Source organism: Haliotis rubra, unplaced genomic scaffold, assembly GCF_003918875.1.
Source record: "Haliotis rubra isolate DU_JTF1 unplaced genomic scaffold, ASM391887v1 Scf1201, whole genome shotgun sequence".
NCBI lineage: Eukaryota > Metazoa > Mollusca > Gastropoda > Lepetellida > Haliotidae > Haliotis > Haliotis rubra.
In genome coordinates, this window is record NW_025765117.1 from 47,531 (window position 1) to 61,305 (window position 13,775).

Here is a 13,775-nt window from a genome sequence, read left to right on the forward strand (position 1 = left end):
GATGCAGTGGGTGCCAATCTGACGATACCAATTCCTGGTGTTGACAGGGGGGGAGCCGATCCAAGGACTTTGATAGGAGTTGTAATGGACATTACTGACAGCGGCATGTCCACACTTGCTGTAAAAGCCGGTGTCTTGTGTGGAAAGTATTCCCGCAACCAGTTTGATGTGTGTGCCACATCTCTCTACACTATTGCAGATATGTCGACTGAGAAACTCGTATCGCTGAGATCTGCAGTCCAGTCAGAGTCTTTATGTGGTGGACAGGGTTTTGTGGCACAACAAGATGTCAGACACAAAGGTAGTGTTACAAGGCTCGGGTTATGTGTAACTCGCAATGTCACTCTTCCCTCTCTTGCAAAAACAAATGTTGATACATATGAGTGTTGTTTGACTGACGTGACTTTGTTGCAAAAAGATATCACAGAAGGTACTCTGATCCATTGTATGATTATGGCAATTGAATACTGATGCAACATCTGATAGTGATAGATATTGTTTTTGTCACTTACATGTTGAATTATTTGATATTATTGTATAACATATTTATGCAACTATTTTTATGTCAATGCAGAAACAAAATAAATTTTGATTTTGATTTCTGACACGTTTTTTTGTGTTTACTTATTACAAGCAGTATTGTCAAAGCAAACACGAAGAATGCGATATATTCATTTCAGGGAATATGTAAAAATAATTGTGATTTTCAGGGATTTGGTTAAATACCTAGAAATTCCAGGGATTTTGTGAAACCACCGAGTGAATCAGGAATTTTATAAAATACCTGAAATTTTCAGTGATTTTACAAAGTCACTGATTTGGCATATTCACTGTAACATATATACGTCTTTGCAGAAACCATATAACATGATATAATATGGTCACTGGTGTTTGGTTCAACACGTATGGAGAAAATACTTCCACAGCACTGCAAAGGAGTTTAACATCGCTGTTCGGAGCTTCGAGAGAAGGGAGATAACTAAAGTTACATTTCCGGTAGAAAATAAACAAAGTGTAGCGTGGGAGAGAAGCTTGTTTTCGAATTTGAAATGAATATCCGAGGCCCAGTCCCAATGGGTCCAGGTACTGAAGTGTGCATGCATCATGATCAACATACAGTATAATTAATTAGGTTTGGTAAAACACAAACAGGCTCGAGGAACTTCGACTCTTCTAGTTCTAGTTGCAATATAGGCTTGTGAAGTTGTGTGTGTCAGTGAAATCAGTTTGTGACATGCACCGTGCGAATATAGAATCCGTTCGGTTTCGACACCCAATATACTATATGATAAGAAATATATCTCCAGAAAAATTCTTTAGTATCGTTTCACTAATCTCACTCGATCCTTATTGTTAGTTGTGTTTGGGTAACTGTAGGCTATCCACAATCATGTCAATCCTTGGATCCATGGTAAAGAATGTTGGTCATGTTCTGTAGTGACTCTAACTGCACTGTGTGCAGCTTATAACTTTAATTGGCTCTTTTACTAGCCGTGGGGGTAAGACTTCCGCCTGTATCCAACCTAAATTTTACCGATAAGGAAAAATTTCATGAGTGGCATTTTAGAAGTTGGATATGTCTTTCAGTATGTTCAGATACAATTAAAGAAACATGTTAAAACTCATCCTTATCAGATGAGGAATATATACTCAGGTGATATTATTTGACTAGAATGAAATTTAAGGGGTATTCTTGCAGAAGTCTTTCCCAAGCGTGTTTGTTAGCTAACCAACCCTAAAAACTACTTACGCCTCCGTGGTGTACCTAAAACTACTTAGTGGCATGCCAAGTATCAAGTATCTATCAAACATCACAATGTATTCCTTTTCTGATCAAATATTACATGCTGTAAGCTTACAGTAGAAATGTCACACTTACCAAAACGGAAAACACTAGAAGCCATCAACATCAGGAGATTAACCCCAGAGATAAGTAGAAATCAAGGCGTATACCTCTCTAGTGCCTGGAACATCACAAAAGCCAAAACACACCCACCTCTATTGTCACTGAATTCGCTGTATATCACTCTGCTGTGTTCACATCTCCTTATACTCATGGTTTGTGTCAACTGGCCTTACCTTATCCCATTGTCATTGGGGTTTTTATAACTTCTTTTTGACCTGTCCTCATTGATTGATTGTATATACATGTACATCTCTGGCTTCCTGTAAATCTAATTGTCACTTAATTAGCTGTATATCACTCTGCTGTATCCACATCTCTTTATCCTCAATATTTGTATCCCAATTATCATGTTTTTATAACTGCTTTTGACCGGTCCTCTGTGATTGACTGTATATACATGTACATGTCTTGCTTCCTGTAAATCTGGTATATATAGTTTGCTTTCTACATCTGTCTTTAATCACCTGAAGAAGGGGCAAGAAGTAGCCCAGAAACGTGTTATACAATAAACAAGAAGTTGTCATCCATAATATACTCGTCTTATATATTCACCAACTTCTAAATGCCTCTCAAGAATCTTACCATATCATTGCTTTGTTACTTTACTTGTAATACATGCTTAAAGTGTGATTTACATTCTGATAAACACTAATATACATTCACAGTTAGTATTTCCACCTGGCATTGGGTGTGTGTGACAAATTACTGCCCTTTGTGTGAACCTGTATTATTGTTACCATGGTTACAGATGTGTTTGCATCGCCTGAGACTGAGGAGCAGCAGAGGATACGGTTCCAGGTGGAGCTGGAATTTGTCCAGTGTCTGGCCAACCCCAACTACCTAAACTGTAAGCATGGTAGCTCTTGTTGCACAGGAACATGTGTTAAACAAGAAATAAGACAAATGATTCTAAATGTTTATCCTCTATATGTCCATTATTTGTATTTCAGTAAACCTACCTGGATCAATTCCGGTGTATTTTTTTCATCCTCATATCAGCCGATATAATTTGCTATTTGTCTACTTTGTCTAATGGACCAAACAGAATTTAGGTTACAATGTTGGGTTAAAATCAGCTTGGGTGGCAAGCCCCAATGATTATGATAGTTTGTGCAAGAAATTCAACTTTGAAAACTTACCAACACACTAAAGTAAGCTCTCCAAAAGCTCTGGGATGAACCTCCCATAATAATTTTGTTTTCATGACATCTGACTGGTCAGTAAAAGGTTAATAATGCAAATCGAGGGTTGGTAATTTGATATTGCGGAAATGAGCACCCTGGAGATATAGAGGAGTATAATAGTAGTATAATACAGATAATATAATAGAATGATAACAAATATTTTCCTGTTTCAGTTCTAGCACAGCGTGGCTACTTCAAGGAGAATTATTTCATCAACTACCTGAAGTACCTGCTATACTGGAAGGAGCCAAAGTACGCCAGATACATCAAGTATGTATGTCTCAGCACTGCATTTCATGTCCTAGTTTATGATTTGAGTGAATATATTTATCATGAATACTTCATTAGTTTGTATACACCATGTCCCTAAGAAAAGACCGAATCCGTCCAGGCTAAGGGTAGTCTGTCTCACAGTCCCTGAAGCACATTATTGTCCCTACTGCCCGCCCTCCCTTCAATGCTCAAGCCCTAAATGATGCGAGAATAGATTTACTTGGGTTCATAATTTCCCCTCTGACTGGGGCTCCTTTTCAATTTACATGTGTTTTTTTGTTACTATCAAAAGTCCAAGAGATGTGCTCATCATGCATAACAATAGAAATTCCTAGTCTTTCGGGAGGATAGAAGAGTTTGACAAACAATATAACAGTCCGTTGATTGTGAGTTCAGCTGCATGTATCATTGTGGTTACTTGCAGTAGTGGTGAGCAGTCACTTGTTGCACCAATGATATTAGTCCACAAATGAGCAATCACTGTGAGGAGTTGTATACACACCTACAAAATCTCTCAGGTCCAATAAAAGCAGGTGTCCATGCTTACCGTGTACATGTATATAGTAACTCAAGCTTGCATATGTTGCTAATTTGGAGTGGCAGAATCATTAGAATCCTTCTCACAGATCAGACAATTGAAGATGTCTCCAACAAGTGATAAGTGGCATAACATGCTACATAAGCTAAATTATTTTCATCATTATTTGAATTGGTATTTTATTCACCTAACATGCAATCATGTAAGAACGTAGGGGTATCTTGGATACAAACTGGAAACTGATCTGATGAAACAAATCCCCAAATGGCCATGTGCTCCACTCTCCTTCTTAGCCCAGTGAGCAGGATGTGAGAGCCATATCCTTTGATAATCTCTTAGTTTTACCTCATAGGTTACTATAGAGGTATAGCTAGTATCCTTTACTATTTGTATTGATTAATTATCGTATTTCTACTGTTTATTCCGTGTATTCGCGTGATTGTTCAGCTAGCTTTACGTTCATGAAAATCTGTACGATTTGTAGATTACGTTTTCTGCCTCCGATCCACATGTAATATGCCCTAGTTGTTCTAATGCGTGTCGCGTTTAATTCACGTTGCAGTTACTGCATTAATTTATCTCATTCTGCATTTAATAAATATCATCTTTGCGTCTTAAGGCGTGCTGCAGATAGATCACGCAACAAGGGCAAAACATGGCAGAGAGTCCAGATATTCCTTCCAGTCAGCTGCTAGCGATCGACCCTCTCCGTCTGGTGTTCTGCTAGAGACCCCTGGCGGCAGAGGGCGTGGGGACGCCAGTCCGTTACCTCGAAGAAACGACCGGCCTCCCCAGACATCCCGTCATTGCAGACTAAGTCTAAGAGGGCCTCATCGTCGTCTCAACGCAGATTGAGGACACCCAGGGCAGCGCAGACTTCCAAAGGAAATCTCACGAAGACAGCAAGAACTTTCTCAGCCGAGATCGCTCCAGCAGCAGAGTTGGGCCTCTACGATGATCAGCCGATAATCATCCCCGACTTACGGCAGAAGAAGCGACCGGTGTCAGCGACTGTGACTTCTGCAGAGATCTCCATGCAGCCTGATGCCTCTACACCGACGTCAGACGTCATTGATGTGAACCCCATCGCAGAAAAGACGCCGACGACTTCGTCACAGATCATCCCAGAAGACATGATGCGGCAGATTATGAACATCATGGAGGACCACTACAAACTGCGCAAGCAGGGTCCGAGCCTTCGCGAAGGCTCCAACGTAGACAGCACCCCAGAGGCACCCCCCGTCAACGTAGCAGCCAAGACGATGTCACCTTCGCGAAGGAAGTCCCGCACCACCTTGACGAAGGACCTAGATGTACAGCCTTCGCGAAGGCCTTCGCGAAGGCGGGAGAGATCATCACCATCTTCGATTTCATCTCTAGATATGGACTCAGACCATCAGACATCACGGAAGCCTTCGCGAAGGTCATATCATCGATCCCCCGGACCGGACGCAAATGAAGCTTCGCGAAGGCATTCGCGAAGGACATATGATTCCAGATCTTCATCGTCTAGAAGAACATCGAGGGACTGCCGAAGAGCTTCGCGAAGCTATCAACATTCACCTCACAAGTCTCCGAGAAGATCATCCCATAGACGATCTCCACTCCGTTCATCACCAGGTCGATCACCCATCAGATCTCCACATAGAGCGGCGCACAAGTCAACTAGATCGCCACAAACCTCATCAGATATACAGACAGCTACACGCAGTCCCGAAGAGCATCTACAATTTATTAATGATGATGGTTTTGAGGATGATGGAGGAATCATATTTTCTGATGCAGAGATACGGTATTGGATGGTCAATAACCTAGATCTCACATCACCATCTAAAAGTGGCAATACAGCTCAGACGTATTTGATGAAGGAAGATGATCCAGATGCAATCACTCTACCCCCGATCGACCCGATTGCGGCAGTGCCACAGAATCTAGATGCAGCTTTCCAGAAAGCTACGAAAGTTCAGATACCACATCTACCCAACTTTCAAGCCAAGAAGTTCTCCACGCATAACATGGACTCCTTCTACAAGGCCCAGGACATCGATGAGAACTATAAGATCATCAGCGATGTAAAGAACAAGATTTACAAGATGGATGATCGCAAGTTGGCTCATATAGAAACCATGACGAGACGTATGTTCTTTGGGTTAAATAGATCTAGGACGATCAATGAGACTCTTATTACTAGATTCCGGGATTCCACGACGGAAGATGATAGAATGATTTATTCTGCCTTACTTATGCAAAAGAAAGATCAGCAGTTTTTAACGGATCATCTTACATCTGTTTCAGCAGCACTGACCTTAGCTCGTCGTCAAGGCCTCCTCGCCTCCTGTAATTGGGGGGGGAGAACTTTACAGCCCCACTTTATACAGCCCCGTGGTCGACAACATCCATCTTTGACGGAGAAATCGACAAGGTCGCCAAGGAAGTCTCTAAGGATTCCAGGGAAGTCCTTATGATTAGATCGATGGACACACTAGCCAGCGTCATTCGTCAGACTTCACAAAGATACTCAGGCAGATCTAAGTTCACGGGCCTACAAAGAGCAAGAGACAGGAAGATAGCCAGCTCTAGAGGTAAAGATTCTTTTCGTCGCCCATATGGCAACTATAGAGGAGGATCAGGAAGAGGCAGGACACCCAGAGGTTCCCGCAATTATAGACGCTGAAACACAGGTTCGGAACGACTGGAGTCTTCCACCCCCCAGCCGTTCCAGTACAACCAGCTCAAGTGGGTGGACGCCTCCAACTACACTGGGAAAACTGGGGAATACTGCAAGATCCTTACGTCTCCAACATTATTCAACACGGATTTCGTATCCCTCTACAGGACAAGCCTCCGCTGACAATCAAACCCCCCAAGTTCGATTTACAAGCGCAACAACTACCAAAGATAAAAGAGGCTGTCTCATCACTCCTATCCAAACAGGCCATAGAAGTAATAGATCAAGCAAACGTCGAACCAGGTTTCTACTCCCCAGTTTTCCTAGTTCCCAAGAAAAACTCCACGGAGAAATACAGACTCATCTACAACATGAGCTTTTTCAACAAGAACTATCTACGCAAACCACCGAAGTTTCGCATGATACATTTACCTCAGTTACGCCAGATGATTCGTCCTATGGACTACATGGGCAGCATAGATCTACAGGATGCCTACTTGCACATCCCCATTCATCCCGATTCCAGGAAATACCTACGATTTACTCTAGAAGGGCTACATTACCAGTGGAAAGTACTCCCATTCGGAATATCATCAGCCCCCTGGCTATTCACGAGGATAACGAAACCGATTATCAAATTTCTACATCGTCAAGGGCTACGCAGTGCGTTTTACCTCGACGACGGGATACAAGTAGATCAAGATCCACTGCGTCTCAAACTACAGTTAAATTACATCATAAAGCTACTAACACAACTAGGTTGGTTAGTAAACTTACGCAAGTCGGACCTAGTACCATCGCAAGACCTACAGTTCCTAGGTATTCGATTCATCACAAATCGCAACCGTATTATGGTACCAGAAGACCGTTGGCTCAAGATACAACAGACCATTCCACCAGCTCTACTCTCTCCGTTACCACTGCGACAATGGCAGAGCCTACTAGGTCTTCTCACATCAGCCCAAGACATGACTGTCACAGGCAGATTACAGTTACGTCCCCTACAGGTCCTCATCAACGCACATCTCAACGATGTACAACCATTCAGTCTACCGAAACATCTCAGACCACATCTACTATGGTGGACCAAGAAATCGAATGTCTGCGAAGGGATTTGTTTAGCAGAGCAGGAATACAAAACCCATCTGTATGTAGACGCGTCACTCCAAGGTTGGGGAGCTCATCTCACCAACCACACGATATCAGGGTTATGGAATCAGCAAGAATGCAAACTCCATATAAACAGTCTAGAAATGAAAGCTGTAATCAACGCCATTCTACATTGGAGCACATTTCTACAAAATGCGCGCCTAATGATCCATACAGACAATTCGACAGTGGCGTTCTACATAAACAAGCAAGGCTCAACGAGATCGATGAACCTTTTGAACCTAAGCTTTCAACTGTTCGATTTAATACAAGATCTAAATCTACATGTCAGAGCAGTGCACATTCCCGGAGCCAGAAATATACTAGCAGACGCTCTCTCTCGGCCTCATCTACCATCACCGACAGAGTGGATGATCAACCGGGAAATTTTGCACAGATAATCAAGCAATTAGGAGCGCCGCTAATAGACCTATTCGCCACGCGATTCAACAATCAGCTACCGACATTCGTGTCACCAGTCCCAGACCCCCAAGCTTGGGCAACGGACGCTCTAAGTCTATCATGGGAAGGCCTCAATGCGTACGCGTTTCCGCCGCCAGCAATAATACCTCAAGTATTACAGAAAATCAGACAAACACAGAGCCTACAACTCACTTTGGTCGCGCCCTACTGGCCGGCCAGAACGTGGTTTCCCATACTAATTCAAGAAATCGGTCAACCAACACTGGAGCTACCCAAGCGCGCAAACCTGTTAATTCATCCTCACACCAAACAAGTGCACGGAAACCCAGCAATGTTCCAACTACACGTATGGACTGTATACAAATGTGTTTAAACAAGAGAGGATATTCTGCCAGGGCGGCAAAAGCAGTCACGCTTGCCTTACGTTACTCAACTCGTAACTTGTACGACGACAAGTGGCACAGTTTCGAAAATTATGCAACAAAGAAAGGGTTTACAGCAAGAGAGGCTTCACAACCTCAAGTGGCAGACTATTTGTGTTACCTACGCCAAAACAAACATTTAAAAGGTTCAACGATATCAACATATCTTGCCGCGCTTAGCTCTGTAATCACCATGAGAACGGGTGTCAAATTGACAAGATCTCCAGAGTTACTGGCCTTACTACGAGCTTTCCGATTGGAGGACCAAAAGCGGAAGTTCCACGCCCCAGCTTGGGATCTGAATGTAGTGTTACAACACCTCACGAGTGAGGTCTATGAACCCTTGGAATCGACAAACTTTGAATTTCTCTCACAGAAAACATTGTTTCTGCTATCGCTAGCCACAGCAGCAAGAATGTCTGAAATTCACGCTCTGGATTACGAGAGGATACAGTTTGATGACAATCATAACACAGCGCACCTCGGATTAAGATGGGATTTCATTGCAAAGAATCAACTGCCAGGTCAACCAGACAGATTATTCCACATCCCGGCGCTATCCTCTATTCTCGGATCACAAGATACACAAGACCTATCACTGTGTCCGGTAAGAGCGCTCAAAGTTTATTTACGACGATCCAAAACAAGGAGAAGATTTCTCAAACGTTTATTCATCCCATTATCGCCTACGAATCAAACAGAAGTGTCACGGACCACAATATCTATTTGGATAAGGACTGTCATTCTCCGTGCCTACAAGGCAGCAGGCTTGGACCCACCAACAGCATCAAATCCACATGAGATCAGGGCACTGGCCTCTACCCTCGCCCTACACGGTAACTGTTCCTTGAACACGATTATGGAAGGATGCTATTGGAAATCTAACATGGTATTTGCTAATCACTACCTAAGAGACATCACTACAGAAGATGTCTCTGGCATTCACCATTTCGGACCACTGGTCCTCGCTCAGCAACTGACAGTCCCTCGTAGGCGTTAAAATATTAGCCTCACAAGATTAATATGTATTTTATACATACTCATCTAGCTTATAACTCTAAGGAGTTTTAGGGCTATGTATATATGTTCAGCTTAAGTATTCTACCTTAAGCATATACTTGGATATAGTCAATTTCAGTGCCTCTATCAGAGTCACCTATATATATATATATATAATTTATATGTATTGTTCAATATATTCATAATGTAATTCCCCTTAATGGCTTTATATAACCTATGGTTTTCTTTATACAGGAAACATCCTAAATCTAAGGCTTCATGAAGTTCCCGTAGGGGATATTACAGTATATCTATACAAAATCACTAATTATAAATCCAAAGTATTCTGTTACCCACCTCCGTTCCGTAGGATGCTACAAGCAAAAGAGCATGAGTCAGGATAAGGAAAAATATGTAATTTTTAGAGTAAAATTGATATTTTATACTTATCCTGACTCATGAGGTTAGCCCTCCCATCCTCCCACATAACACTTTGGATTTCCTGTAAATTCAAGTGTTGGGCTCAAGCTAAATCAGGAGAGAGTGGAGCACATGGCCAGAGGGTGGCGACACCTTTTCCCGCCAGGGGAGACAAAGGGGAGCAACTCGTGGTGAGTACCAATTAGTGATTTTATTTTGAAGGGAGCTTCAAATAAGGAGATACAAGTGTTCCACTATGTTCGCAAGAAGAAGAAGACAAGCAAAAGAGCATGAGTCAGGATAAGTATAAAATATCAATTTTACTCTAAAAATTACATTTTGCACTATCAGCGGAAGCGGATGTCGCTGCTCCAGGCTCAAGCTGACCAGGCTGCTGCAAGGGGAGATAAGCCAATACCATGATGGTAAAGTCGAGCCAAGACCTCGTGGATGGTCACAACTGCCAACCTTGACAAAAGTGTTAACAGTGCTGAACAATGCTGGTTTCTCTCATAACAGTATTAACACATCTAAATGTGCTGGAAGGGAGATAACTCACGTGAAGGACAGAGGATCTCAAGACATTATTCAAATATGGTTGTATTATATCCTTTACATACCACTGAGCAAAGGGAGACTATCTGTATTAGGAGCTGTGTGAGTATGGAGACAGGACACATTGACAGATTAACAGGATGTTCTTATCGGTTCTACAATGGAACCAGCAGATATGTGGAACAAGGTGTGTTGTAGGTCTGAAGATAACTTGATGCAGCAAGGAAATGGGAACACCCTTTTGTATTTTCTGTGAAATCAGAATTTAAAATGTTCTCTGTTTGTAGAAATTTGTACGTATGGAGAATCTTTATAAATTTTGATTTTTCTCAAACAAAAGTCTAGTATTTGTATCCCCCGGCATGTAATGCGGGGGATATAGTCGACGCCTGGTCTGTCCGTCCGTAATCATTTTGTTTCCAGAGCATAACTCAAGAACCGTTCAATATTTTTCAACAAAACTTGGTAGATATATCAAACAGAACCTTAAGTGGTGCCTTTTGCTATTTGCAGATTTTTGGCATTTTTATTTTTCCCGGTTTCCATGGAAACGATTCGGACTTAGTCCCAAAAGGGAGGGATGTGCTTCATTTCCGGAGCAAAACTGGAAAACGTATTGATATCTTTCAGTAAAACTTGGCAGATATGTGAGGCAGATCCCAAAGTGGTGCCTTTTGCAGATTTTTGTGATTTATTATTTTCTCAGTTTCCATGGAAACGATTCGGACTTAGTTTTAAAAAAAGTCATACAAAACAGTCAAGCTGGACTTTAAGTAACTGTCAGATCATTTGTTTTTTCAAATATGTGGGGGCGGGGGATATGTCATCTTCTGATGACTCTTGTTTGTTTGTTTTAAAATTATGAGATGGTAATGTAATGAGAATCACATCTAAGGGAGTGAGTGAGTTTGAGTTGGTTTGAATAGTATTCCCACTATGTAATGGCTTGTCAGCTTGATATGTGAAGAAAGCCCCAAATGAGCCTGGTGCTGGACGTCTACCTCTTTAATGTAACCCATGAGCAGGGGAATGCTACTGACAAACCAAGACACATCATCGTGGCAAACCAGGATTCCCACCCACAATCATACATTTGTTTGCAGCACTGCAAAGCTGACAAAAATTTAACATCAGAGCCAACAGAGATTTCCAACCTTTGACAATGATATTCTAATACACTTAAAGGGGCACTGATCCAGAGCGTCTCATGTTTTTTGTGCCAACAATTGTTTTACGTCATCTAGCTGCCAGGTGGGCAACACATGCTCCCTCGACCGTGATGGACACATGGATGTCATCTGGGTAGTCGATGGGGACAAACAATAACAAAATCAACAACAACCAGTCCTGGGGAATTGCTCTGGATCAGTGTCCCTTTAAGTACTCAACTCTTAACAGCATCTCGATCTGTGTGACTGGTCCACCATACCCTCTAACTTGAGCAAAGAATCATTTCCACTGGTACAGAAGGATGTTTTCAACAACCCACATCTTTAATGGGCACATGCCTGATCCAGTTACCATGGTTACCTCACCACTCTCCTTCAAACAGTGGGGCACAATTTAGAACTGGCTAAAAACATCGATAATCAAAAATATTGTCGATGGGAATCATGATTAAAGATTATCGATATGAAAATTATGTAACTGATAAATATCGTAAATGAACTATTGTGATGAAATAATTTTATAATTTACTCAGAGAATACACAAAGTTAGGTCTTTATACATGGGCTGCTCCTAAAGTATGTTCAGGATGGTGTTTAGCTGGTATTCCAAGCCTTAATATGTCATCACATGAAAATGCCACAGATGTGAAATATGTTGATTTCTTTCATATTTTTTTAGTCATTTTCCCTCAAAGTTACTTCTCCGATATCTAACGATAATCGGTCCATATTCATGTAATGATGATCAATCTCTTTGATCTACTCGATAGCCAGCCCTACAACAAATTAGATCTCCTGACATATTCTGTGTTTACCAATGAGGGGTTTGTGTTGAGGCTGTTGAGTGAACTCACGGTTGAATGTGATTTACATTTCCTGGATACAAAAACATCTAAATTCAACAAAGTCAACTTTATTTGTTCTCCACTCTTTTACAAATTCATAACAGTAACATTTGAGAAAATTTCATTGTAGTAAATCCACAATACCTCATCATGGAAAGCAATGGTTTAGTTCTCAAGTTTCACTCATAAGAAATCAGATTCAACTAAAGGCAAAGCATTATCATGTTGACATTAAATGTTATTATTGGACAAAAGAGTGAAGTTTCACAGTACAGCTCACATGGTATCACAGTGTTAATCTTGAAATCATGTCAGTGAGTATAAACAGCACTGAAACTATCTTGTCTAACATTCAACCAACAAAGTAGACCAGTAACATTCTGAAACTTGCAAATATATTAAAACGAGCAGTAGGTAAGCTGTGCATAGTCTACAGAAGAGGTACATTACTGTCGGTGACTTCGCTCTGGTTATGACACACGTAATGATGAGTCACTCTGTATCTGAGAAATACAGATCACCTGAGTATATGTCTTATACTTCCCTGGATATATATCTTATACTTACTTGCATATATATCTTATAATTTAGAACACACTTTATGGATAACAACTTCTTTTTATTCGTGAGTGCGACGTTTCGATCGAATCTGTATCGAAACGTCGCACTCACGAATAAAAAGAAGTTGCTATCCATAAAGTGTGTTCGATATTGTACTTCCCAACTTCTAAAATGCCACTCAAAGAAGTTATCTTATAATTGATGTGAACTTCACATGTTATGGGACACTCAGCACATTAGTATGCACTGATCTGGGTTAGAATTGATCTTCAGCAACCCATGCTACACTGGTTAAAATGTTCGCTTGTAAAGCTGAAGACTATGCTGCCCCTCAGACCAACTTGATGGATTACATTTTACACATGCTAAAGTTTTTGCCAGACAACATGAGGCACACCCTTGCAGCCCTCTCCTCCCCGAAGTGCTTCGAGGTCAGGAATTAGTATTCGCACGAAGTGAGTGCATGGTTGGTTGGTTCTTGTTTAACGCCACGGGCGGTGGGGTAGCCTAGTGGTTAAAGCGTTGGCTCGTCACGCCAAAGACCGGGTTCGAATCCCCACATGGGTACATTGTGTGAAGCCCATTTCTGGTGTCCCCTGCCGTGATGTTGCTGGAATATTGCTAAAAGTGGCGTAAAACCAAACTCAGTCAGTCAGTCAGTCA

The 13,775-nt window shown here is 41.6% G+C and overlaps 1 protein-coding gene across 1 annotated transcript; it reads left to right on the forward strand.

Moving 5' to 3' along the window:
* The first annotated feature begins 969 nt into the window (after positions 1-969).
* Positions 970-10,871, forward strand: LOC124263973 (mediator of RNA polymerase II transcription subunit 31-like). Its single transcript, XM_046698706.1, has 4 exons — positions 970-1,083; positions 2,655-2,753; positions 3,264-3,360; positions 10,330-10,871. Exons 1-4 carry the CDS (start codon positions 1,050-1,052, stop codon positions 10,403-10,405), a joined length of 306 nt encoding a protein of 101 aa, XP_046554662.1. The 5' UTR covers positions 970-1,049; the 3' UTR covers positions 10,406-10,871.
* The last annotated feature ends 2,904 nt before the right edge of the window (positions 10,872-13,775 follow it).